Raw genomic sequence first — 27,296 nt, forward strand, 5'->3', positions numbered from 1 at the left:
AAAAGGATTATATATGTGCAAGCCTATCCTCATGTTTACACTTATCTGCAAACGAGCATACCGATTGCTATACATACCGACAAAATGGGCGATTACATAAGGAAAATCCCCGTCTATAACGATTACGAGAAAAAGAAAGATCTGTTAAAATATTCCTTTTTAAAAGATGGAGAGGAGGAACAAAGAGACGTCCAAAAAAAGCAAACGACGGAGGAGGTCCAATTTATTAGTAACTATCATAAAGGGGAAGAAGAAGAACAACAACAGAAGGATGTCTTTAGAAAAGGTGTAAAAATAGGGGACAGAATAACACACATTTTGCTTCTTCTACACTCTGTTTTCAGTAAAGAAAAGGGACAACATGAGAGATATTTTGACCCACCGCCAGGATTTAAGTTCGTCCATCGTTCACTCATGAAAATGAATAAGCATGTGGATGTGTGCATGTTCAAATGCGCAACAGAGCAAATTCGCACGTCTGCATAGCTCTCCCCATGATTGTTCGTCGCTCATTGTGGTAATTCACCCGTCAAGGCAACCGGACCCAAGGGGACGTGCTGACTGAGAGGAAGGTACCTTGACTATGGCCACGATGTGTGTGGACAAGGCAGAGACCACGAGTAGGGGCCCACCAGACTGTAAGGGAGAAATCTACATAGGTATATATATGCCTCTGTACACACACATTCCCCCTTTTTTGTTAGAATAAAGTGAAGGAAGAAAACAGCGAGAGGTACTACGCCTACGAGAAGAAGTTCCCCTTCCTCATCGACACGAGTGTGAAAAAACCAGATAAAACGAGAAGCATACAAGATGTGCTAAATAACGTCTATGGTGAGGCAGTCACTAGGTTCGAAGTGCAAGTATACACATTCGTGTAGGGATGTATGGGTACACATAAGAACATACAGTCGTTACTACCCCCCCACACACATCTGCATTACCTGTCCACGCACATAGAACAGGATGATGCCGAGAAAATTCGATTATCCGATGACATTAAAACCAAAGTGATGTTGCTTGAAAGGAGGAAGGAACTGTTTCTTCAGGAGTTAGGTATGTCTGCTCGAAAAGGACACTATTGCATATATTTTTGTGTAAGATCCTACGTGAGTAGCGTACCGTTAGCTGCTCCTTTTAAAAGGGAATTGAGTGGAGAGGCCCAGGTTTCCCCACGGGCGAAGCCGAATATAGTATGTATATATGTAAATGTACATGAGTCGATCTGTATGCCCCTACGGGCCCCCTTTTCAACACCTTTCCCCCTCAGGTGGTGGCGAGCCTGTGGACGTCCATGCGGAGCTGTTTTTAGACCCACAAAAGGATTACACGTACGCCAGAAGTGGGCACACAGATGTCTGCTCGCGGGGCGGGGGGTATATCCTTGAGTGTATCCCCTTAAATGAAAAAAAAAAAAAAAAAAAAAAGACGTAACATGACTACGCGTGACATGTCATATCCTACCATGCAACCGCGCGGGACAACGCACTCTTCCCCTTTCAGCGACGCAGTAAAGAATAAAAACAAGATGTTGACTCTGAAGAATTACGGGTTAGGTCAGTCCCCTTCGGATTTTGTTTTTTCCTACCCGCAAATTAAAGCCAGTAAGTATAGACCTCCCTATTTAAGCGGCATAGAGCTGGTCTCTATGTACGTACATATATGATGATAACGGGGAAACACCAGGCCCAGGCCCCAAACAAAACGGGGGCAAGGAAAATTACTACACATGGGCAGATGATGTATATTGACTGTTGCACCACATCAGTAGTTCCGGCTGCATCTGGAACGTGACATTTCTTTTTTTTTTTTGTGACCCCAAAGCAGAAGGAAGAGGTGGATATGCCACCGAAATGGTGAAGTCGAACATATTGAAAAACAAAAACGAGGGAATCACAAAAAGGGTAAGTGTGGCGACAAAAATGTCTACCTTCTTTTTTTGTGTCTCCTCCGATTTTACTCGTACATCATTTTTTTTTTTTCACCCTAATGCAGTTAAACGTGTACAATGTAGAAGGTAAAGGGCAATTTTTGCGACTGAAAATGGGTAAATAGATAAAAAAAAAAAAAAAAAAAAAAAGAAAATTGCAACGTAATAACATATCTCTATTTTTTTCACCCTGAAGATTTATACACAGGAAAAAATCACGAAATGAGGTTAGCAGATTATTCATTTGATGATACAATTTTTTTTTTTTTTTTTCACTTATGCCGACGTTGGCGTGATGAACTTTACAACACTGTCTTTTCTTTTTCTTACGCTGTTCAGGGAACAGGCGGGTTCGCACGGAGGAAACATAACAACGAAGAGCAGTGCATATGACTGTTATATATGTATACAAATGTACACAAAAGTACACATTATGCCTGCACCCACACACAATGGATTGTCGTTTCCTCCCTCTCGAGAAAGTTTTCTTGATGAAAAACAGATTGAGATATATTAAACACACCCAAAATAGCCACTTCGTCGAGAGTTATCTGAACGTAATTCCATCCGCGTGAGAGAGGGGCATCAACCTGAGGCTGTGCATTTAACTTCCCAGTTGGCTTCACTTATGGCTGCGCATTTAACTACCCAGTTGGCTTCGCACCTGACATGACCTCTTCCCCCCTCGTTGTTTCACCAAAGGAACGCCCGCGAATTGTTCTGAGGTATAAAGGATTTCAAAAAAGGCTATAAGATTGGAAGAAAAAAATTTATATGGATACATAAATAAATACATGCACATATATATAAAGATAAAAAGTTCGGAGTGGCTTCCAAATGAGCACCTCGCCAAACGAGAAGACGATCTGGAGTGCATCCATTTAAGAAATGCAGGGCCAAGTTAACATAAAAGAAAAAAAGGAGAACAAATTGAGCTACCTTTTCTTTTGCCGCAAGGTTGAAAGGTAGTTTGGGCGAGAAGGGCAGCTCGGTGAAGCGGCGTGGTGGATGCGTCTAGGGCCAAGTTAAATGTGGCACAGATGGGGGAAAAAAAAAAAAAAAACAAAGACCACCTAAATTAAATCACTAGGTGGAGGTTAACAGTTCTCAAAGTGTACACACAGATATTATATTTTCACATTTGTCTTTTTTTTAAATGTCACTTGTGGAGGTCGGATGAGCCGCGACCATTCCATTCGTTTCGTCGCTGCACCGCTGTACCCCCCGCTAGATGGTCCAGAAGAGCCTCAAAAGGCCAAAAAGGTATTGAAAAATCTCATTCGACGATAGCTTGGACTGACCGAACATCCGGTCAACAAAGAGGTATCCAACTTCCTCAATTTTCTTGCCCAACTTATTGGCCCGTACGATAACCTCCATTTGGAATACATAGCCACGTTCCTGCACCGACTGGATTACTTCCTTAAGCACGTCTGTTCTGTACAGCCTAAACGAACCAGTCAAATCGGTTAAGTTAGTAAATAAAAGAAACTGCGAAAGGAAATTCGCCACTCGACTAATTATAACTCTTTTGTAACTCCACCCTGAGATTCCCCCTTGTTTATTATACCTAGTCCCTGTGACGATGTCACAATTGGTCTCTTTCTGTTTCGTTATGAAGTCATATATGTACTTAGGATGGTGTGACAGATCAGCATCCATAATGATTACGAAATTGCCTGACACGATTTTTAGAGCATCCATGTAAGCAGAACCTAACCCCAGTTTTTTCTTCCTTTCTATGAGTACTAATTTTTCTTCTTCAAATATGGATTGCAATTTTTTGAACACGTCAGCTGTCTTGTCTTCACTGTTGTCATCCACTACGATTATTTCAAAGTTGATGTTTTTTTTTTTCAGTTCCTTTATAATCATATATATGACGTATGGCAAATTGTCTTTCTCGTTGTAGGTTGGCAGGATGATGGAGTATTTCTGAGCGATCGTCATGCTTATGTGGGTGCACAGAAGTGGAAGCATGAGGAACCACATGAGGGGCCACAGGGGGAGGCACACGTATTTCAGCATGTTCCGTGGGGGCGATGGTGGCAATGAGACGGTTCTTTTATCCTTGTGAGATGGAGCGAGTAGGTGTACCTATTTGCACACTCGTGGTTCCCCGGTTGGTTGAGCATCCTCTAGCGTAGCGTCACTTGAGGGGCATGCTGCACAAAAGGTGGAGAGGTTCTTCAGTACTCGCGCGAGGAGCCCCTAAGCTTTTGTTCTTCACAAAGCAGAGTTGGCAATCCCAAACAAAGTGATATGCCTTTTTCCCTTTTAATCATGGGGGAAGAAATTTACACTGTGTGTATTTTCATTGCCTCCATCACCCTTTCTACTGGAGCTTCCTTTCCCCGTGCTTCCGAGGAGATGGGGAAATTCGTTAAGCCATAATCGAGCGGTAAAAATAGAAAATGTTTTTTTTCCCGAAATAACACATTTGATAAACGATTCTGCCTTCCGCACTTGTGCAGCTTTGTTCATCTTGCGGCGCTCTTCATTTTGGAGCAAATTTTTTGGCGCTTCCCATTTGGCTGCATTGCGCTACTGTGCAGGTGGCTCCCACTCCACGCTTGGCCGGAGTGCTCTGTAACGTTTGGCTAAGATCCTTCGTCTGTTTAGTTTCGTTGAATTGGGCCCCTCAGAATCTGCTCTAAGCTGCTTATTCGGTTTTGCTACGCCAGCTTTGTTAACATTTTGGAAGAGCATTAGAGGGAAAATAATTCGCCCAAGGCTCATGCCAATAACCCCAGCAGAAGAGAACCAATTTGTTCATCCCATAAATGTGTAGAGTAATCTCTTGACTGTTTTTTTTTTTTTCCTTTTGTGGATGGGTGGCCGTTTCAACGGTTGTCAAGAGGGAGGTGAAGTTCCTCAGTGGAGACATTTCCCCCAGGGAATCAAGCAACTGTAGTATCGCCCCGCGGTAGGAGATTACTCACTCGGGCTGTAGGATCGCACCCGGTTGGAGGTTACTTACGCGGATTGGAGGGTCGCCCCGCGGTGGAGGACTACCTACGCTGACGGCAGCCAGTGTACGCCTTTGGTGCCAACATGGATGGAGGAGAGAACGAAGCGCGCATCAGCTACCATGAGTACAAAAAGAGGCTGAAGAAACTCACGGAGGAAATAAAAAAGGAAAAGAAAAAAAAGACGATTAACAAAAATAAGAATAACGACAATTTGATTAAACTGGAAGAGGAAATGAGCAAGCTTAACGCTATGTACACTCTGGGCAATGCGGACCAGGGAAGCGAAATGAATAATCCGGAAAAGCAAAAAGATCGCGATAAAGAGGCGAACACACATGAAGGCATGAACGATGGTGTAGTTACCACGGAGTTATACTCATACAATGCAGTCTCGAAAAAGGCATTAAGAAATATAAAAAGGACACAGAGAAAAGAGATGGAGGTTGAAAGGATTGAGCAGTCGAGAAGCAAAATAGGAGAGCTTGAATATGAGAAATTGACTGAATATTTAAAACAAGTAAATAAGACTATCCATCCCATCGCTCCTGATGGGAATTGTCTGTACGAATCGATTTTACACCAACTGAGACAGACAGTAAGCGGCTGTAAATATCACGAAGAAGACTTTTTGAATCTCCTACGTGAGGAACGATTTTCTCTGGATAATGTAAATTTGAGAGACTACCAAAACGGGGGTCTCTTTGACTTTGGCATTTTCTCCGATTTCGACCCGCAGGGGTTGAGCAGTGACATTATGCGCTTTCTCGCTGCTGTGTATATTTTGCAGAACGAGGACCAGTTTGTTCACTTTGTGTATGCGACTGAGGAGGACGAGCCGGGTGCAGGTGAGTTCAAAAGGGTTGGATTGAGAGGTGGCGAAGGGGTGTAATAATCCTGTGTGATTCCAAGCGTGTCTTCGAGTGCTACTTCGAGTGTGCCGTACCAAGGGGCCCTTTCCAAATGACCGCCCAAGTTGAAGAAAGCGAGCCTCCACTCCACTTCTCTCGAGTACACTTATCGCCGAGTATATTTCTGACCGTGTACACTTTATCACGGCATAAGCTTCTCCCCACTTCCGCAGACACCTACTTCTCTTATTGTGAGGCTATTATCAAGGGGGTTTACGGGTGAGTGAAGAGAAAGAAAACAGTGTGTAGACCGCTCCCATGCACACGCTCCTGTGTAAGGGAAGCACACGTGTGTACAAAGTACCCATTCTTCTCTGAGGAGATTCACAGAGCGAGGCATTCATATGTACAGGCTTTTTCCATCGTCGCGCTGCTCCCCTTTGCTGTGATGAAGCCATTCCATGTGCACCCCCGTGTACTGTGTTTTCCACACCCAAATTATGTGGAGCTCCTATTTGACAGACTGGACGAAAGAAAACAATCCATTTAGTTGCCACCTAACACAGGTGGATACTTCTTTTTGCTTCCCCATCCCGCATTTCATTTCCACTCCCCTCTTCTCAGGAGCGAAATAGAAATCAATGCCCTCTCGAGAATTTTGAAGAAGAAAATTACCGTCTATGACGTAAATATGAACATTTCGTATGTAAGTACACGCGGGCGAAAAGGACTCGCGAAAAATAAAATAGAATAAAACTCACACGTGTGTATACATATGCGTCTATATATATTTGCACTCTTTTCGTGGCTGCCCCACGGCGGGATCCCCCTTTTGCTTTCCAGGGAGAGGAGCATGAAACTGAGCTGTTCATATGCTTCCACCATAAGCTGTATGCATTAGGTAAGCGCGGGAAAAAGGGAGATATCCCCCGTTGAGAGATCTGAGGTGGGGAAAATATGCCCCTTTTTGAGCGCAAAGGGGGAAGGACTCCTTGCAATTTTCATTAATCCTACATTCGTAACATTTTACATTCCTACTTCCCATGTCTGCACGTTTCTTCTCCCGTAGGGAAGCACTACAATTCCGTCGTTGACATGTGAGAGTGTGACGTACAAACCACACCAAGTGACGACTTTGCCAAGGAGGTCCGCACCTGCGCAATTGTGGAGAGAAGTGTGATTAGTACACCCCATCCACCGCGCACCTTTATGATAATCTTCATTTGAATCGTTTCGTACCATTCTTTTTTCAAAGAACAGAAAAAAAAAAAAAAAAAAAAAAAAAAAAAACAGCTGCAATACAACTACGTGCAGACACGATACACGGGCACAGATAAGTAAAGGGGGGTGGAAATACCCCAAAATAAAACAGTTGTTTTTTAATTAAAACGTTTTGACAAATGTACAGGGGAAATATCATATGGCAATTATTTCAACAAAAAAAAAAAAAATAGAAAAATTTAATAATGTATTCATTTTTTTTAAAAAAAATTACGTGCAAATATCGGTACATATATGTATGTACACGATGCATGCATACACATGTACGAGATGGGCAAATTGGAAAAAAAAAAAAAGTCCATTGGGAAGGTGTATTTTTTTTACATATTATACACAAATGTTGTTACAAATGGGGGTAGAGGCAGCCCGGTGGTAGGTACCCAGGTGAGGGGAAGAAACTACAGAGCGAAAAGAAAGGGGGCGCCAAAAAAGGGGTGAAAAACGAGGTTGTGAAACTGCACCACGAATCCAGGACTCAAACCCAAGCCGCAAAACGCTACGAAGGCGCGGGGACACATTAGAACCATTTTTTACACCCTTGGTAGGCATACAGACATTCATGCCGCACAGGGAGGGACACGGATTTTAAAGAAACGGAGGAGTAAAGAAATTATCTCGATTGAATCAAATTATCTATAATCCTCCCCATAGTATTCTTCATCGTCTTTGTCGTCTTCTTCATAATCTTCCTCCTCTTCTTCTTCCTCCTCTTCTTCTTCATCATGTCCTTCTTCCTCCTCTACTTCGTCTAATTCTTCTTCTTCATCATCTTCATCATCCTCATCATCCTCCTCGTCCTCCTCATCATCGTCATCTTCTTCTTCCCCCTCCTCCAGTTCCTTCTTCAATGCGTTCCTTGTCCTTTCGTGTGGGTAACTGGATTCTATTATATTGTTTTTATTTATTTCACAGTAGTATCTATTTTTCTCATTCATGTGGTAGTTGTACTTTCTGTCATCGAGGGAAATTTCGACGGAGCGCTTGATGTAGCTTTGGAGTAGTTCCGAGGAGGGGTACGGCGAATCTGCCCGAGGGAGGGGGGCGAAGTGGGCAGCATAGAAACGCACCGAATATATGTGCAGAGTCGGTTAAGCGACAGCACAAAGTGGCTTTTACCCTGTTGTACTTATGACGCGACATTGTACGAATTCGCACAGGCGTCTTTATTTGCGTCCGTGCCGAGGCGTACCTGATATTTGGCCGCGTTTATCCCGGGGCCTCCACTTGTTCTCATATTTGCGAATGGGGGGGTCGCATATTTCTTCTCATGGGAAGGGGGCATCAGGACAGTATGTGTCGGGATGAAAAAGCGGAGTTATCGCGTGGCGCATGCAAAATGGGGGCACAAATAAATGCACTTTCGCATGCATGCAAAATGGGTAACGCCAAGTTGCCACTTTATTTGTAGCTTACCTAAAAAATTAAAGTCAGCACTTTTTAGGAGTTCTATAGCCCTCTTAGGGTTGTAATCAACGCGGTGTAAAATCTTGAAGGCGTATTCGGGCGTAAATGGGTGCCATCCCAGTTGACACTTCCAATTTTTCGCTAACTCTTTTATAAAAATGGCTAGTTCGTAATCGTTTTTAATGACCAGTTCGTACTGTCCCTCACTGAGGTAACTCTCTTTCATTCGTTCCAGTAGGTAAGGCGAGTAAACGAGCTCCGATTTGTTGGCCTCTGCGAAGGGGTTACAAGGGGTGCAATTTCGACGAGGGATGATTATATCAGTGGAAACGTCTCTGTATCGACATTGGCATATAGAAGTGTGAAGCACATGGACGTGCAACTCGACATACCATCGTATTTCTCTGAATGGCTATTTAAGAAAAACGTGGAGACATTCGACACTTGGTAATTCTCGCCCACGTTGATCTGATCGGCGTAATTACTTCCTTCGCTTTTCTGCTTCACCTTTTCTTTTTTTTTCTCGAATGTGCTGTTAATGTGTGGTAGTTGGGGTGAGAAGGTGATAAGTTTCACACTAGAAAAAAAAACAAGTGCAAAAAGGGGGAACATCTCGGTTGCGCCACACGTGTGTAATTCCGTTGTGTCGCAAGTTCGACTTGCATGCTAACCTTATCGTTTTTAACTTCTTTCTCCTCTTAAAAGAAATATCAGCAGATACTCCTGTGAAAGGGGAAAGGAAAAAAAAAAGGAGTAACATCAGACGTGCCACTTTGAGTGCATATTACCCTCTCGAAGTCGTGATAAAATCGACCGATACGTGTGCTTTACCGTTTCTTCTGCATAGGGGGCAGTACCAGTAGTTGTAATTTGGCAAGGGCTTTTCGGATTCGCCTATGCACTGCGAAGGAAAGGGGTGGAAGTAGAAGTGGCAGTAGAAACCGAAATGCACGTAGAAGGGGGGAGGCAACAAATGGAGGTTATAGAACTCGCGCAGAATGCAGTATATGTGTGTTAATGGCTTGGGGAGGTGTTAAAAGGGAGAGAGGGCTGTTGGAGTGATCCCCTGGAGTGACCACTCCCGAACGGCACTTACATATATATGGTAGGACCTAATACAGTTGTCACAACAAATTAAGTTTCCCCCAAGGTAACATTCATAGCAAAAAGGATCATTCTCCTTATTTTCATTACTATTCTTAAATTCTGAGTTGTTTTTGGTGGACCTTGCATTTTTATTATTTATTTTCCTGTCGTTACATGTGCCATTTTTATGATTACTCACTCCGTAGTTGTTGATTAAATTCATGTCCTTCTTCTTGGACTTGTCTATTTCTCTTCTTTTTATTCTGTTGTGCACAATCACAGACCCCTTTTCCATCTTTTTCTGAACGCAAACAAGGGGAGGGGGAAAGAACCCTGTGAGGGGGGAGTTTGTAGTGGGGCGAAGTGCCCTGGAGGAGAATGCTCCATTGAGTTAAGGAAAATTGGCCACAGAGAAGCGGTAAAATCTAAAAATGGTACAAGAGAAAATTAAATTCCCATGCTTGGTTTCGAATGCGGGAAGAAATGTACTTACAACTATTCTGTTAAAAGTTGCACGGGGGAAGGAACTGGTTGCATTGGGGCGTGTGACAACTTGGGTGGGAGTGGGGGAGGTTACTAATGTGCCTTTTTTATGTGTCCCTCGCTTTTCTCGCATGGGGAAAATGATCACTGGTTACAATGGTTCTGTTTGATTGGGATGGAATGAAAGTATACATGAGCACGCGCATACGTGTATGAATTTATAAGTGTACACTTTTGTGTGTATGTGCATCTCGCACTGCGAAAGTTTCACACTGTGTTGTCCTCTTTTCTAACAAATGTACTTTCAAATTAACCAATCAAGGGACGAAAGAAAAAAAAAAAGAAGTTTCAGTTTTTTTTTTTTTTCTTTGTCTTACCAAAATTTATTTTTTTGCTCTCCTCAAGGGCAAGATGTATTTTATTTTATTTTTTTTTTTTTTTTGGCTACTCTCTTAATCTGTGAAATGTTCACACTCCAATATTTTAATTTTTACTTTGGTACATGAATGAGAATATTCTTTGTCCTCTTTCATTTTCACTTCAGGACTTTTTCTTTGCCTTTGCTTTTTCTTGTTCCGTGCTATGCAACATTATGTAACAGATTTAATTTACGACGCAACTACGTGTGGCTGCACATACGTGAGTAAGTGCATGCACGAGGGGCCCCGCACGTGCACGTATGAATACGTGAGTCAGGAATTCTCGTATGTTTATATGTATTTATTTAATTAATTATCTATTTGTTCACTTATCCGATTGCTCACGCTCATGTATGTGCACTTTTACAGGTTCCCCGAGAGCGTGACTGTACATACATTTCTTTTTTAACAAACCGTGCTAGCAACAATCACAAGGTTATGTTTTTTTTTTTCTCTCTCTCTTGAGCATTTCACCTTTACAGAAAAAAATTGCACTGTGCGAAATTGCTCACTATTTATACATAACAGTGCACATGGGTAAACATTAGAACTTTGCTTTTGAAGGTCAGGGGCGGGGGGTTCCTTCGTGTCCAATTTCGCTAGCGCTACGGGGGGCAGCGGCGCATACACTCTCGTTTGCCTACACGTATGTGTGCGGGCCACTTATCCATACGCACGCGTGTGCCTTTACTCCCTATACAAATGTGCAGACACGCAGGGGTGGATGCACATATACCTTTGCGCACTTCTATGTAAATAAGTTTTACACATCACGTAGGCACTCTGCCCATACAACACCGGGCAGTACTATTATGCAGCGGAATCGTATGCAATGTTGTGCAACTTTTTCTCTCTTGTTTTTTTTTAATTTTCGAGGCGAGGTGTTACAATGGCATAGTATGTAAAAAGGCAGTTGGAAAAATTTTGCAAATGGGAAAAATGGAAAAGAGGTAGCAGAATGGGAAAAACGAGGCAGAGTGGGAGAGATGCAAAAATGGGAAATTTTTACAAAATGTACCAAGTCGCTGCTAAAAAAAAAGGAATATAAAATGAAAATGCAAATTTGTTTCTTTTGAACGGTACATAATAAAAAAAAAAAAAAAAAACTGTATCCACAAAAAAAATTCAACCGGTTGCATGAACTTGTGCGCACAGTCCGTAATTCACGTCCTCCACACGTTAAGCAGCTGCAAATTTTGTCACATATTTTCACATTCCACATTATTCCCTTTTGTGGAAACTAACGAAAAAGATGCAAGTGTATATAACTGTGGAGAAAATATTAACATACACACCGCTCACAGTTGACAGCTGTGTGTTCCTCGTTTTACAAGTTTGAGCACATGTGGGTGGGGTGTACAGATAAAGGTGTGTACGAAAATTCATAGGCACATATAGAGTTGCGCAAATGCGTATAATATATCTTTTCCTTTCTGCTTTTCCCTTTTTCATTTTTTTTTTTTTTTCTTTTAAGTGTCCCGCGTTACACGAAAATACACGCGACGTCTTCAACCAGCACTCTGCATGCCGCGCGAAATATTTCACAGTTTGGTGTTCCCCCAGAGAGACAGGAACGCATAAAAGAAGTGAGAAAAATGTAGCAGATCGAAATCGATTTCTTTTCCTTCTCCACCACACTTCCAGCGTCCATAGTGATCCAGCCAGTCCAGTATTATTTGCCTATCGTCGAATAGCACACACCCTATTTTTAACGCAGAGGGGGGCATGGCGAAAAAAGGTAACCACTCTGCAAACCTAAATTTGGCGTAGATACCGCGAAAGGATTATGCCCCTACGAGTGGCACTCTTTAACGAAGTTGTGTGTCCATTGGGGAAATAAATACGGTAGTCCGCCTTTTTTCATTCTTCACCCTTTTTTATTCCTCGTTGTGACATAAACAAACTTGGCGAAGAGGTCGAACGCGGAGGACGTTTTTCTATCAAAGTGCTGCTCAACGTGACCATATTTTCGCAGCTCCAGATTGAGTAGACGGTTATTTTTGCACACATGTAGGCACAAATGGCTAAAGGGATAACAAATAAGTGAGTTCTCTTTTTTCTGCTCAAAAAAGGGGAGCAGAAGTTTGGAGTTATTTCTTGTACGTAACAGAAAGGGAAATCACTACGCGCGAGTGCCCATTTGAAGGGGAAACAAAAAGTCAGGCCGTTCAGTGGATGCTGCGCAGCGTGGAATCAGTGCACGTGTACCAGCACGAGAACAGCTATTTGTGGGGGGAGGGGAAACTTCCCCTACAAATTTAGCAAAAGGGAGAGATACATTCCCGTGCAAGCGCAGAAATGGTCGAGACTTCTAGTTGCATATGTGTGCACATTTACACCCCAGAAGGAGGCCAGCGGCTAATCAGTTGCCGCACTCCCGCTTCTCCATGCACCGCTGGAGTTGCGGAATTTGCCTAACCTCTATCTCTGCCTCTCGTGGAATTCGAGTGGCCAAGTTAAACACTGCATTTCTGTGCGCGTCGAAGAAGTTGTCCTGGTACAAATCCATCATTCTCGTTGTGTCCTGCTTGAGCCACTTATTCTGCAAGTGAACCAACTCGAGGGGGTGTCCCGGGTGGATGGGAAGCGTGTCCAGAACATTTTCATTAGACGACTTAATGGTAGTTGGCCCATCTTGGGAAGAATTCAACTCTGAAGTTGAAGAGCATTCCTCAAAGGAATCTGAGTTTGAACATTCGCATGTACGATCAGAGCAATTGTCTTGGGTTTTTTTCAAGGCGTCCTTTTCCTCTTTCAAGTCAGCATTTACCCTCATCCACAATGCCAAATTATCTACTTCGTATAATTCTTCGGGATTTATTTTAGTTATTCCCTTTGGGTACTCTCTAACGGAAATTTTCGTGTCCGTTGGCACAATTTTTACTATGTCGTGATAGACCAGATATGGCTTCTCCACCACACAGTCGACTTTGTAAACTTTATCTGTCCATGTAACCTTTGGTATGATCCTTTGTCGAACTGGCACGGGGACATACTTATCATTAAACTTAAAAACGGGAATGTCTACATCTACGATTTTCGGTTTAGGAACTATGTAAGGAACTGGTAAGTTGATCGGTATGTCAATTTTCTTTTTGACTTCCACGACTTTTTCCACCTTTGGTACGAACACATTTTCGAATATCTTATTTTCTGTTATGTTTACTTGCGGTCCGAATGGTTCCAATATGCGGGGCAACACACCATCTGAGGCGCCCCCCATACTGTTTTTGTTATCGCTACCGTTGTTGCTATGATGGATACTATTTCGTTTCATGTCGCAATCTATGTAGGGGCATAACGCCGATGAGTCACACTCCCCCTGAGTCAGCCCCCCTAGTGGTAAAACGGCCCTACTAGGGGATAGATTTCCCTGACCAGGTAAGATCCTCTCGTTATCCTTATCAACGTAATGATAAACCTCCTCCACAATTTCCTGGTCTTTAAAACTTATCTTCTCCTGAACATAGAGGACATCCACTTTTTTTTCTGACACGATGTTTTTTATTACTGGCTTTTCGATAATATTATATTTAGTAACTTGTTTTGGGACATACCTTAACTTCTCTATGACAAATGGGTCATATTCAATTTTATCTATGAACCTCAATTCGGGGACTTCTATCATTGTAGTTTTGTTTTGAGGGATACGCGTTTGGATGTCTATTGCCTTTCCTGCGAAGTCGGGGGTTACGCTATCTATCAGCTTTGTTTCTTTTGTCTGGCAATTAGCGTAGCTGCGATCTTTGCTGAAAGGTGGAATACTCCTCTTCACTGAGAGGGCGGACTGTTCTCCATTTGAGCCATTTTTTGTCGCCGGAGTCTGTTCCATTTCTTGGTGCTCTGACAAATTCGTCGTGCCGCTTTCGCAGCTTAGGGAGTAGTTGCTTTTGCTTTTCTTCGTTTCCATGCCGGCGCGCAAAGTGTAAATAAATAAATATATATATGAGTATGAGTGTGTACCAAAACAGGTAGCCGCGTTCTGGTGGAAAACCCAGACAAAATTAGCGCACAAAAAACAATTCGTTTAACAATAGCGCGTGGCCTTAAAACGAAGCGAATCGAACTTGTAACGTTTCAAACATTAGGTATCTACAAAAATGGGGAAGACGGCCACACACACGCGTGGGAGAAAAAATATTTAACTAAAAACAAACGCATGTACATTAAGCCTCGACGAGTGTCTTACCCAAAACAACTTTTAAAACATAAACAAAAAGGTGAACATTGTAGCATGTCGTTATATTGTACCTTGACAAAACTCATTTGGTGAAAAGAGTGCCAAAAATGCGAAATGTATGCGCATACGAAAGATGTAGAGCATTATACACTTAAAAAAAAAAAAAGCACCAAAAGAATATATGCCAGTAGCAGTTGCTGCCGAGCAACAATCTGTGTGCGTGTGTGTACATTTAAATATGCACTATAACGTATTATTCATAACTGCGCCAAAAAAAAAAAGTGCAAAATGGTGACCTAAACAGCTAGCTATTTTTTTTTCACATGAACAAAAAAAAAAAAAAAAAAAAAATAGTTACCTAATTAATAAAATGGCGAAAAATGTATGACCCCTGCATATTTTTGCAACGTTCGTAACGCAAAAAGAGGCATGCCAGCAAATGGACGTATGATGGTTTGCAAAACCATTTGCAACCTTTTTGTGTGAAAATGATCTGTAGAAAATGCAACCGACAGAGGTCCAACTCGTAGCATTCGCGTCACGGGATATGTAGACTTATGGGAAACACGTTGTCATAGAACCAATGAGGTGTAAGAATGCGTAGGATTTTAGCTGTGCACGCGTTACGCATACGTTTATGCGCACGGAAGGGAGAAGACTGTGCGAGTGAAAAATCTCACCAGAGCGAAGGAATTCACCAAAAAATGAAAAATAAAAAGGCACGACGGGGGAAACGGGAAAGGGAACTGAGAACTGCTGAGCATAGGCACAACGTAAGTCAAAAGAATGGCATAAATGTCCCGAACAAGTGACCATTTGCGATGAAGAACACCGTGATTTTTTAAATAAAGCCAGCCCACTTTTGAAATGGTCAGAAATGTACGTTTTGCGAAAAAAAGATGAATGAAGTAAAATGCATTTCAAGTCGCTTGAAAAACCTCGGAATTGTTCAACAAGGGAATTTTTTTGTAAGTAGAAGAGTAGGCACCATTTTGAGAAATCTCCACAGCTCCTCATCCAGCGAACATGTGTTAAAAAATAAGGAAATAAATCGAAATAAGAAGCAGCAAATATGGATGAAAAAGATACACGTAAAAGAATTGCCGCGTAAAAAATTTGGAAATAAACTGGGAACAGTCGCAAAAATGCTATACCTGAGGCGTGTCAGTGGGGATAGAGCAGAAGATCGTGTCCTTTACATGAAGAATCGTGCTGGGGATTGTGGGAAAAGTGCCCATTCGGAGGTGTTCCTACATGGAGAAAACAATCCTGCTGGTCAATCAAGTGACAGACAAATTAGTCATAGTCATAACCGTAAAAGCTATACCAGCACGTGTCCTTCAAATGGGAGTAGCCCATTGCCAACTGAAGAGGAACAACAAGATAAACCGAACGGAAAAGAAATCATTCAACTTAGGAGTAACGAAAATGAAGTCGCTTCCACCAGAAGTAGCAGAAATGTGCACAGAATGGGTAACTCGAGTGAACACCACCGTGATAAACACCTATGGGATGAGATTTGCGACGAATTGAAGCACCATTTGCCGTTCCTTCAGCCGTATAGTATAACCACGGCTTTGAATTATCTGTCCAAAGTTAACTATGAGGAATACAACATTTTCAAGCTAGTGGCAGAAAATGTCGATGAAAGATGGATCAAAAATTTTAACATAAAAGATCTCTCCCAATTGCTCTTGTCTTATTCAAGACTTCACACAAAATATGACTCATTCGTAAATTTAATTAGCAGAGAATTGTTATATAAAATATGCTTTGCAACTATGGAGGAGATAGCTTTAATAGCCTATTCGTACACAAAAATGAAAATATACGATTATGAGGTTTTTCTTCATTTGTGTAATGAGACAGAACGGAGGTTGAAGAAGGAGCTATCACAAAGTGTAGGCAACTGTGTTGATGCTACCGGAGGTGGTTCACATAGCACTGTAGTGGTGGGTGATACTGTAGCGGTGGCTGACAACGAAAGAGATGGCAAACTACATAGAAACGGCGATGAAGGGGGAAGGCTCCCAAGGGAAGAACATCCCTCTTACTCCTTGCAGGATACACACAGAGGGGGGGGGATTTCCCACATGAGAGCAATTGAGCAAGAGATGAACAAAACGGAAACAAACGACGGTGAAGCACACCCCAATTGGGGACACAACAACATGGGGGAATCATCCCACCAAGCAGATAATCCTTACAGTAAGAAGAATCTACATAAGAGGTCAAATGTTAGTGTCTGCCTCACTCAGTTAAGTAAAGGAAAAACTGCACAAAAGTACGGCGAAAGAGGCCCAAGCGAGAAATATTCCCACATTTGTCTGTTGACCTACTGCCTCGGGAAAAATAAACATCGGGATGATGCACTCCTTGGCTTAATTTCGAAATATATAAATGTGGAAAGGATTAACAACATAGATGTAAGCAATTTGTCTTACGCATTTTCTTTGTTCGATTTTTATGAAGGCCGTTTTTTTGAGCAGTTCTGCGAGAAGAGTCGCCAAATTGTGCATTCTGCGGAGCCTTCTCAGAAGGTAGTTATCATGTCATATCTTTTAAAACACCCGAGGGAAGAAATGCTAAGTTTGTATGCGTTGTATGTTAAAAATATGGGCGACGAAATGGGACAGAATGATATATATAAAGAAGCGCCCCTCCTGAACCTGTGCATAAACACCTTTTCGAGTGACGTATTTCTGAACTTCCTCCTTAATTTAGTGACTTGCCCAGAAACGGATGGCAATACGCCGGAAAAAATAAATCAAGCCAGTTTCGTGTTAAACTTTTTGGTTGACTACGCAGCTTTTTTTATGAAAAAAAAGAAAATGTGTTCACGTGATTATCCGAAGATTTTGAACATGCTGTTAAAAATATTCCCTATTATGGGTGAGAAGAATAGCGGCATTGCTTCTCCGTGTCCGGTTCCCTCTCCCAGCAGGGTTACCCTCCTGATAGAAGACCTCCTCGATTTGATCATAACAGAGATGCACACATTTCATGCCCTCGATTTGGTTCATATTAGGAATATTTTCTTTCGTGTGAAGGGGAAAGGGGTGGGTGCCCACTTTGGCAGAAGAGAAGAAGCAATTTTAAATTTTGTGAATAGGCATGTCGGTAAAGGGGGAGGGGGGTGCGCTCTGAAAATGCATGTGGGAGGGTAATCAGCTATGCCACGAGTATGCAGGGTGGCATATGGCCCCTGCCCGGATGTTTACCAAACTTGAACAAAATACAGCTACTTCAAAATTTTTTTTTTACCATCTTGTGTGTTATTACAAAAAATAGCGAGTTAAAGTAAGGATGGAGAAAAAAATATCCTCTGATGCACGTCTTTCAAAAGATATAGAAAAAATTAATTAAGAGAAGATGACACCAGGGGGCTGCTGCAAACGGTTAAGCCGATCGAAGGCGGAATTAAATAGTTACATGCACACAGGTAGGGACGTACCTACGTTTACACACTGATGCAGCACTGTGGCAGTTAAACGCCGACAAAGTAGTTCGCAGTGGATATGTTCATATTGCTTTCTCCTTCAGCTTCGTTTGGTGAGGTGATTGCTTGGCGCGTTACACGTATTGGATTGGCCAGTGTAGAGGTTACACAGTCGGGCATATCCATCGCACAGACTGCTTACTTGTTTTGCCTACTGCCGTTCGCGACGCCGCTGTCCTTGGCCTTTGCCTTCCCCCGTTTCATCTGATCGGCAGCCTTGTGTTTGTCATCTGTGTTCACGTTTTTTTTAAAAATTTTTTTCGGTAGGGAACCTTCGACGGGTGGAGCAGCCGGGGTAGCAACTGGGGTAGCGGTCTGTGTAGAGGCCTGGGCAGTGGCAGCACCCATCGTTATCCCTGACGCTAAGACAAAGGGCCTTGCTTTACTCGCATCAACTTTGGGGCTTAGCTTATCTAAGGAGGACTTCTTCAACTTGATATAGTTATTTTCCTCACTGGGAACTTTGCCTCTTCCATTTTTCACTTTGTGTTTCTCCACTTTCTGATTGAATGAGAATTTATTCTTTTGATTAAATTCTTTATCCAACGAAATGGAAGTTAAATCATTCGAAAATATTTTCTTCACATTTTTATTTTTTTCTTCATTTTCATTTAGGTACATAAGTGAATTTCTCACTTTTATATTTTCATAATTGTATGACTTGTTTAGGTGATTTTCATAAAAGTTGGAACTAGTGTTGCAAAAATTATTATCATCGTAGAGGAAGCTATCTTGTTTGGAGTCTATCTGTTCAGGGAATGGACTGTTCATCTCATTCGCGTACAGATGTGTGGTATTACTTTGATTTGTGTTAATATCTGTTTGGAAGAAATTTTTATCATCATCATTGTTTGGACCATTTGGTGTGTCTTCCTCATCGGGTGCGTAGTAAATGTTGTGTCCCTGATCGTGTTGATAAATTTCTTCGTACGGTTCATTGGCGTAGTGGGCATCGGTCTTGGGGATTTTATAAAAGGTTCCCCTTTCTGCATTTTTGTACCCCTGCTGCGACAGGCGAAGTGGCGTCTGTTGCTGTGTTTCGACTTCCTGGTCATACTGACAGCTACTTACATTGGAAAAAGCTTCGGCGTTGTTGCTGTCCCTTCGTGCGGTTGAGTTCCGGTCTCCATTTTTTCTTCCATTCGTAGGTGGGTCGTGCGAGGGCTGCGCGGGTTGGCTAAAAAACGGGGGCTCGAAGTTGCTCACTTGGTGGCTGCCACTTCCGTTACTGGCCGCGCTCCTGCTATTGGCAGCGCTTCCCTGCCTGCCGTTAATCCCCCCAATGCTATCATTATAGAGCCCGTAAAAATCTTCGCCGTTTCCTACTTCTTCCCCGTCGCTGGCATACTTTGTGCCTGCCTGCTGCTTGAAGCTACTTCGCCTCCTCTGTCTGTCCACGGCGTCATTAGAGTACATTAAATTTTTCTTCATAAATTTCTCTGCGTAGGTCGAATTTAAGTTTCCTGAGGAGCTACTTCCTGCTAGGTTGACGTCCATGTTAAGTAGGTTAAACAGATTTTGGTGTACACCTTTTTGCACGTAGCTGTTGCTACCGGGGAACCGCATTGCTGCGAATTGTTCCTCCTTCGTCAGGCTGCTGGAGTAGTTCAATGGGTCTCTATCTTCACCGTTTATGTTATGGTCCTGGTCTTTATGATCTTGTCCTTTTTTGGGGGGATGATTTTTTCCTACTCGGTCTATAGTACGCTGATTCATCGTTTCGTAGGTGTCATTTCTAAGGTAGCTATCATCGCTGTGGTTATCACTGGAGCGGTCCACGTGGAAATTGTTATTATACTGCGTGGCGTTACGAGACACGCCGCTATTTGGAATGCCGTTATTTGGCATGGCGTTACTTGTCGTCGTCCCAACGGCGCGGTGGGTGTTCTCCTCTTCGTCACTTTGCGCGCTGCCATCACAGCTGTTGTTACCGTTCTGGGGGACCTTCTTCATATTCCCAGGGGTACCATTCGGGGTGCCCATGATATCCTTCATTCTTCCCCTAAGGTAGTTGTACTCATCCTGCTCGTTCGGGAAATTCACTTTGTGCGAGTTGGCATTGGCGCTGTTCCCCGAATCGACATTTGGGGCTTCCCGCCCTTCGGTGTGGAGCTCCCCAGCATGACCACTCTCGCCTGCGACACCCCCATCACCGGCTCGACTTTCCAACTCGTAATCGTAATTTCCGCCGTGGGGGAAATCAAACGGGTCCCTTTCACTCATGGATTTTGCGAAATGGTGACCACTGGTCATTTCCCCGTTACTGTCTACTTCGTCTTCCCCTTCTTCTCCGTCTCCTTGAGGGGCGTCTCCTTCTCTCTTGCTGGCAAAACTGTTGTGCTGATTCCCATTTGCCTGTTCAGTATTCCCATCGTAAAACGACCCCACTGCATTGTTCAGGCTGTTCTTCCCTTTGTTGCTCTTACTTAAGAAAAAAAAATTGTTTCCTTCTAATCTGTCACCAGTGAAGATCTTTTCATATTGGCCCATGGAGCGGTCCTCCCCCGGTAGTCCGTTTGAGTGCCTAAATGGTTGGTTGGCCTCACTAGGATGATTAGCACTGACGCTGTCGAAGAAGTTATTGCCCTCATTTTTCACTTGATTATTCACTTCATTTTTGCCTTGATTTTTCTCTGGATGTTTTCCTTCATTTTTCACTTGATTTTTCCCTTCATTCTTCCCTTGGAATATATCAGAAGCCTCGAAGATGTATGAATTGTCCTTTCCCTCGTGATGGTCGCTCCCCTTTTCATCCCAAAATATGAAGTTCTCATGGTCGTTGTCCTCTGCGACCATTTTGTTTTTCTGGTTTTTCTTTTTGTCACCTCTCTCCGTTTCGTCTTCCTCCCACTGTATGTTGTTGTCCTTAAAATCTGCGTTTTTTTTTTTTCTCCTACTTCTCTGATCGACATTGTCACCCCCTGCACACTCGTTACTGCTTCCGCTTGGGGTGTTTTTATTTTTTTGGCTCTCCTCGAAATATCCCCTGTCGTCATTGCAGAACAACTCCTTCGAGGCGCCTTTGTGCATTTTGTCTTCCGCTGCTTCCTGCTGCGTGTTTTTTGCTTGTTCCAGTTGGTCTCCATTTCGCTTACTGGCACGTCGCTCACCGGAGCCAACGTCATACTCATCATCGTCACTACGATCGATGGAATGGTCGCCTTCGCCGCCATGTTCATCACTTTCTTCGAGGCGTTGTTTCTTTCTCTCCGCTGACGTGAATCCGCTATCCCCTTTGCTGTTCTGCGCATCTCGAAAAAATGCCGTGTCTTCTAAAAAGCGTCCACCATTATCGGAGTTGCTTTTCCTTTTGGAGTTTTCCCATTTGACCTCTGGTTCGGATGCGCCCTTTTTCAAGTTGGATGAGTTTTTTTGGAGATAATCCTTTTCCTTTTCGTCTTCGCCTTGGGGATCAGCCCCATACCCTGCGCTTCTGGCAATTCGAGGGGCATCCCTTTCGCCTTCGCGGGGAATCTCCTCTTCGGTAGCCCCCCCACCCTCATTTGCCTTTGCCGAGTTAAGGGATCGTTCCTCAGTTCTTCCCTTAATTATGCTCTCCACCACTTTCAGCTTCCTCTCTTTGTCCAATCGGACACACAACGCCTTCTGTATCTCTTGCAAAATGCAGAGGCGGGCATTCATAATGACATTTGTTTTTTCCTTTATGCACAGCTCCTGGTACTCTCTCTTCAAATTGAGTTCCGTCTGTATGAGGTTATTAATCGAGTTGGAAATTTTGGTTTTAAAATTAGTGATCTCATCATCAGAGAGTCCTTCGTACTCCTCTTTCAATTTTTTGTAAAAATTTTCATCGACTTTTTCGTTATTCAGATTGGTGAGTTTCCCATCGAAGAGGTTGAGGAAGGGGTTGGCATTTTTGTTGTCGTCCGATTCGTTGTTCAATCCTTTGTTGAAGTTTTTTAGTTTCTCCTGAAATTTGTCAATATCATCTTTGTACGTATGGTAGAAGGTGTTCTTGGCATCACTGGCAAAAGTGGAAGTCTGCGTGGTTGAGTCAAATGTGCCTGCGTTGGTGTTAAGGGGGGCGTCCCCTGTATTGGCTCCTAGGTCATCCTTATGAGGGGTAGTACCACTGTCATTAGTATTACTGGCAGTGGTGGGAATGTTACCATCTCTCTGCTGAGATGGCGCGTTTACGCTATCAGCTGGGGTTCCACCCTTCTGCATGTTATGCGAGCCGGTTCTGTTATTACTCAGTGGGTGGTTTACATCTTCGATAATTTGAGGATACACATAGTTGGTCTCTTTCTTCTTCTTCTCCTTGAGCCTTTCGGCATCATTCAGGAGCAGTTGCTTGGCCTTAAAAAGTCGCTTAAAGTGATTGTTGTGCCTTTTTTTAATATCTGGACTACTGTTTATGCCAAGTTTGTCAGGGTGCCACTTCTTGGATAAGTTCGAGAAGGCCTGCTTGATTTCTGCGACGGAGCAATTCCTGTTGACATTTAGAATTTGAAAGGAGGTGGCATTTATCTGTGACTTGAGTTTGTCTTCCTTATCATCCGGTTTGATGTTACATTTCATACACATATTTTTATACGTCAAGAGGGCATTTTCATACTCCAGCAAATTTTCGTACGCGTGTATCTGCGTGTCGAAAGCGTTAATATATTTGGGAATGTATTTCAAGCAGTTGTTGCAATTTTCAATAACGTCGATCCATTTGTTCAGGTGCATTAATGTCCTAGCTCGGTTGTAATAAAGCTTCCCTATATTTTCATTCATTGATTTACCCATCCTAACGGATTCTGAAAGTTTTATTTGTTTCTCCAGCGCTTCACTGTACAGGTCGAAGGCTATATCATACTTTGCGTTTTTATAATTATCTGCTCCCTTTCCTGCTATGTCTAGGATGTACCCAGAAATGAGGTCAATTTTGATGTCCTCATTGTCTATGTAGTCCAGTGGAGTTTTGTTTTCTCCATTTTTGTTAAATATATAGTTGTAATTTTTCCCAGACAATTTCAGTAGCTTGAGCAAGTCAAAGTTCTTCTTCTGTAACACAAAGTGATATATGTTGTCATCGTTTTGAGGGTTGATTGGGTCCTTGGCGAAGTTCAGAAACATGCTCGAGATGAGTCTCTTCACTGTTTCGTTGGAGCAGTAGAACATGGGGTGTTTGATATGATACTGCACTTGATGGACGTTGTCAACGGGTAGGCGCTCCTGCGGGTCGGACAGTGCTTCCTCGGGCGTGAGATGGATCAGCCTCGCCTCCTTCACGTTCGGGAGGGAGATGCTCCCCTTCACGTTGGGGTCAATCAAACACAAGTCGAAAAACTTCAAAAAAAGGGACTTCTTCATTATACGTATCCACCGAAAATTATCGCACTTTAAGCAAATCACGAACAGGCGATATAAATTATAAATGTGTGTATTCTTAAACACTAGAGTTAGCATAATCGAGTTGATGAGGGCCACCCTCTCTTTGTTTTTGTCCGAGTCTGGATTTTCGAGCTGTCTAATGACCTCCTTCTCCAGTTCTTTCAGGGGCACATTGTCGCACCTTTCCTTGCGTAGGCTCAAATGCATATTCAGCATTTTCGATTCCACTACACAATAATCCTGTAAGTGCTTCAACACCTTCCTGTGATTGCATATGTCTTTATTTTCTAAAATAAAGTTTGAGATGTAGCAGCCGTAAATCGTCGCCTTCGTGTCATCATCATACCTTTCGATATTTTTCTCATACACGATTCTGATTGTTTTCATTTTTAGTATCAAATCGTCAACCACAGATGGCTCAATTTCTTCGCTCGTACCGTAGTAAAAAGGGAACTCGTACGCCGTGGTGATTGATTCTTTGAGGTTCTTCTCCAGGGGTTTTCCTCCGAGGTCTCCTCCCTGTTCATTTTGATCACTCAGCGCGGGGATTCTGTTACCGCTGGTTGGTGCACTGGTGGAGCTAACAACCCCATAGGCCACGTTCAAATTATTCAATGGACCATTTGTTGTACTTGTACTGGTGACGCCCGATGTGTGGACAGAGGAGGACACTACTCCTGCCCCTCCCTGCATCGCGATATTCTCCGCACTTAGCTTCTTCGACAAGTCATTCGAATTTTCAATTTTCTTAATTTCGTGGTTTTTTTTCTCGATCTCCATTTTGAGTTTCTCGACTTCCTTCTTCAGCACATCGTTCTGCGTTTTCGTGTCGATCAATTCTTTGGCAAAGTTTTTATCGAACTTGTTTATTAAACTGCTTAGCTCATTTTCGAATGTGGAAAGTGTCAATTTCATTTCTTCGTTCTGCTCTTTCAGCTTGGTTATGTCCTTTTCATAGCTAGCCATTTTGCTCTTATTGCTGCTGTTAAGTTCCTCCAGGTTTGCAATTTCTTGTTTGAGGCTCCTCGTTAGGAGTACGTAGTCGTACAGTTTTGACTCCAATTTAGATCCTTTCTTTTCTTCATTGTAAATGGAATATTCCAATATCTCTACGATTTTCTTCAGCTTGTTCATTCGCTTCTTGGTTGGGTTTTTTAAAAATTTCATGCTTCCTTCTTTTTTCACGTCCGGCACTTTTCCCTCCTCCAGGGGATTGTCCAACTCGATGGAGCACGAGCTGTCCAAGCTGATGTTGCTTGGGTTGCTAGAGTTGCTCAGGTTGCTGAGATTGCTTGCATCACTGGCGTTACTCACATTGCTGACATGGCTGACATTGCCCAGGCTGCCTTTCCGGTGTGCAGCACCGCTGGCGGTGCCCAGGTGCGACTTGGTCCTTTCCTGCACCGGATTGCCGTCCTTCTCATACTTCGCGAACTTGCCATACTTGGCATACTTCGCATAATGGGTGGCGCTGCTCAGTTCGCTATTTTCCTGATTGTTAAACAGGCCGGGCTTCCTGCTTCTCCCCTTTGACTTCCTAGCAATACTGGCGGTCTCCTCCGCAGGGTGGCTGAATTTCTTCTTCACTTTTTCCCTGCTCGCGTTCGCGCTTCCCCTCAGGTTGGAAAGGTCTTGCTTGCCGTAGATGCCCTCTGCGCAGCTTTTCGGACCGCCGAGGTTCTTTTTAAATTCAATGACGTTTGGATTCGCACTTGGGGAAGCACTGACAGCGGCATTCACGGCAGCATTCACGGCAGCATTCACGGCAACACTCGCAGCAGCACTCGCAGCAGAAATCGGGTTAGTACTCTGGTTCGTGTTCACGTGCGTTCTCAAATTGTCCCTATCGTTCACGATGACATCTTCGCTGGTGCTTTTTTTTTTCTTTTTCTTTTTCAAAGGGACGAGTTTCTTCTTGTTATTTTTGAGCATAGAGTCTTTGTTCGCCTCGCCTTTTTTCAAGTTATTCCGCTTCGCCCTCAGGGAACCACTTCCGGCATAGAATTCATTGCGCAGGCCATTCATCGCGGCGGCGACATCAGTGCTGTCATCGTTATCGTTGCTGTCTCTATTGTCCAGATTTTCCTTACCGCCCCGGGGGTCTCTGCTATCACCATTTTGGAAAACACTGCTGCTCAAAAACGCAGTGTTGACGTTACTACCGAGTTTACCAGTTCCCCCCGCGCTGTTCGAGTTGCTATTTTCTGCAGCGAGGAGGTTGGGAATGAGGGGGGAGGCGTTTCCCCTGTCCTCTTTAGTAAACGATTTATCAAAATGGGTTCCTTTTTTGTTCGGATGGATAATCGGGATGTGTTTCTCTTGCAGCTTTTTGCTCAAGTCCAGCCCGTGCTTATATTCCTTATTTTCATACTTGTCATCAAAATTGGAAAAAACGTCCTTAAAATATTTGAACTTTTTTTTTTCATTTTTATCTTCAGTAAAAATATCATAATAGGAGTATATGTTGGAATAAATATCGTAGTAATCGGAGTTATAATTTTTTAGATTGACTTTATTTTTTATATTGGATGATTCGATTCCTTCGTAGAAGTTATCATCTCTATGCATCTTTTTTTCTTTTCTTTTTTTTTTCACGGAGAGATCGCTCATTTCGCTGCTGTTCGTCTCGTCTTCGTCTTCTCCATCGTCCTCATCCGCGTCGTCCTCATCATCGTCGTCCTCTTCGTCTTCCTCCTCTTCATCATCGTCCTCTTCGTCTTCGTCCTCTTCGTCATCTTCCTCCTCTTCATCTTCTTCCTCTTCCTCTTCTTCCTCTTCTTCCACCTCCGGCTGCCGTTGTTTGCTTCTTCTTTTGCTACTTACACCGTACCTTTTTCCATTCCGACTGGTGCTGGAGCTGTTGTCAGAATGCGCTCCGTCCAGTTTGTTGCCGTAGCCATTATACTTCAAATCGCTCATGAACTTGAAAATCTTCCCTCCGTTCGTCTGTCCGTAGGTGTTTTCCTTATAGGAATTACTTTTCCTCCCGAAAGTGGGGTTCGCCGTTTGCCTGCCGACTTTGTTCAAATGGTTCTTTTTGGAGTTCATCTTCGGCTAAGCTGATAGCGGTTCGTTGATTTCTCGGGGAAGGGGATAAGAGTGCACAGATCGGCACGCGTTCAAAAGGGTTGCGTTTCCTTCAGTGCCTTCCGCGTAGGGGCGCATATACTTCTTTATATATATTGTACAGTTTTTCACGCAGCGCGTTTGGTTCATGCGATGGCGCACCCCTCCGTGGGCTCTGCCTGCTCACTGCCCCTCTTAAAATCTTTACAAGGAAAAAAAGATATCATTCTTAAATTAGCTGCATGCGCAGGCGTGATCAGCAAAAAAAAACACATATATACATGTACAGACGTGTGAGCCTCTCTGGCAACTGTCTCGGTGAGCAGTCTCGTGCTTGTGATGGCACAACTGGAAGTATGCACAGTTCGCCGCCCGAATTAAACGGGCGCTTTATGTGACTAAGATGGGCACACTACCCTCAGCCAAGCGTGACAGCTGGGGGGAAAGTGAACTCTCCACTGGCGTATGTGCATACGTGTATGCGCGTACACGTATGTATATCCATCTGGAATGAGTCGAAAAAATTGACCACTCAGGATTTAAAACTTCCCCCCTTAGTGGCACAGCAATTAATAACAGAAAGACAAAAAATTGTACTCGCGCGGGGCAATACGCAACGTATGGATCATAAGGCGCGCATGCAAAATGTGTACATTGTCAATTCGCACTTGTGGAAAGCATAATCCGTCCTCCGCATGTATGTACGCATTTAAGCGAATGTATAAGGGCGTAGTAATTTGCGGGCGCGTTCAGGTACATACGCATATATAATGATAATTACAAAA

At 43.2% G+C, this 27,296-nt stretch overlaps 7 protein-coding genes across 7 annotated transcripts; 3 read left to right on the plus strand and 4 right to left on the minus strand.

The window, feature by feature from the left end:
• Positions 1-84: 84 nt before the first annotated feature.
• On the plus strand, positions 85-2,505 carry C922_02411 (hypothetical protein; the record flags this gene model as incomplete). Its single annotated transcript, XM_008818010.1, has 11 exons — positions 85-343; positions 535-572; positions 705-834; positions 961-1,056; positions 1,271-1,331; positions 1,504-1,604; positions 1,828-1,904; positions 1,996-2,017; positions 2,127-2,157; positions 2,270-2,280; positions 2,414-2,505. 11 exons carry the CDS (start codon positions 85-87, stop codon positions 2,503-2,505), a joined length of 918 nt encoding a protein of 305 aa, XP_008816232.1.
• A 652-nt stretch (positions 2,506-3,157) lies between these two features.
• Positions 3,158-3,880, minus strand: C922_02412 (dolichol-phosphate mannosyltransferase; the record flags this gene model as incomplete). Its single annotated transcript, XM_008818011.1, has 1 exon — positions 3,158-3,880. The coding sequence occupies one exon, from the start codon at positions 3,878-3,880 to the stop codon at positions 3,158-3,160; it is 723 nt and encodes a 240-aa protein (XP_008816233.1).
• Positions 3,881-4,984: 1,104 nt separating this feature from the next.
• Positions 4,985-6,851, plus strand: C922_02413 (hypothetical protein; the record flags this gene model as incomplete). The annotated part of the gene is made up of 5 exons (XM_008818012.1): positions 4,985-5,747; positions 5,984-6,029; positions 6,375-6,456; positions 6,594-6,651; positions 6,820-6,851. 5 exons carry the CDS (start codon positions 4,985-4,987, stop codon positions 6,849-6,851), a joined length of 981 nt encoding a protein of 326 aa, XP_008816234.1.
• Positions 6,852-7,660: 809 nt separating this feature from the next.
• C922_02414 (hypothetical protein) lies at positions 7,661-9,816 on the minus strand (the record flags this gene model as incomplete). The annotated part of the gene is made up of 7 exons (XM_008818013.1): positions 7,661-8,055; positions 8,221-8,295; positions 8,445-8,708; positions 8,828-8,967; positions 9,107-9,158; positions 9,267-9,336; positions 9,532-9,816. 7 exons carry the CDS (start codon positions 9,814-9,816, stop codon positions 7,661-7,663), a joined length of 1,281 nt encoding a protein of 426 aa, XP_008816235.1.
• Positions 9,817-12,785: 2,969 nt separating this feature from the next.
• C922_02415 (hypothetical protein) lies at positions 12,786-14,333 on the minus strand (the record flags this gene model as incomplete). The annotated part of the gene is made up of 1 exon (XM_008818014.1): positions 12,786-14,333. One exon carries the CDS (start codon positions 14,331-14,333, stop codon positions 12,786-12,788), a length of 1,548 nt encoding a protein of 515 aa, XP_008816236.1.
• Positions 14,334-15,502: 1,169 nt separating this feature from the next.
• On the plus strand, positions 15,503-17,770 carry C922_02416 (hypothetical protein; the record flags this gene model as incomplete). The annotated part of the gene is made up of 1 exon (XM_008818015.1): positions 15,503-17,770. One exon carries the CDS (start codon positions 15,503-15,505, stop codon positions 17,768-17,770), a length of 2,268 nt encoding a protein of 755 aa, XP_008816237.1.
• Positions 17,771-18,240: 470 nt separating this feature from the next.
• On the minus strand, positions 18,241-26,493 carry C922_02417 (hypothetical protein; the record flags this gene model as incomplete). Its single annotated transcript, XM_008818016.1, has 1 exon — positions 18,241-26,493. One exon carries the CDS (start codon positions 26,491-26,493, stop codon positions 18,241-18,243), a length of 8,253 nt encoding a protein of 2,750 aa, XP_008816238.1.
• Positions 26,494-27,296: the final 803 nt, after the last annotated feature.

The sequence above is a fragment of the Plasmodium inui genome, assembly GCF_000524495.1.
Source record: "Plasmodium inui San Antonio 1 unplaced genomic scaffold supercont1.8, whole genome shotgun sequence".
Taxonomy (NCBI): domain Eukaryota; phylum Apicomplexa; class Aconoidasida; order Haemosporida; family Plasmodiidae; genus Plasmodium; species Plasmodium inui.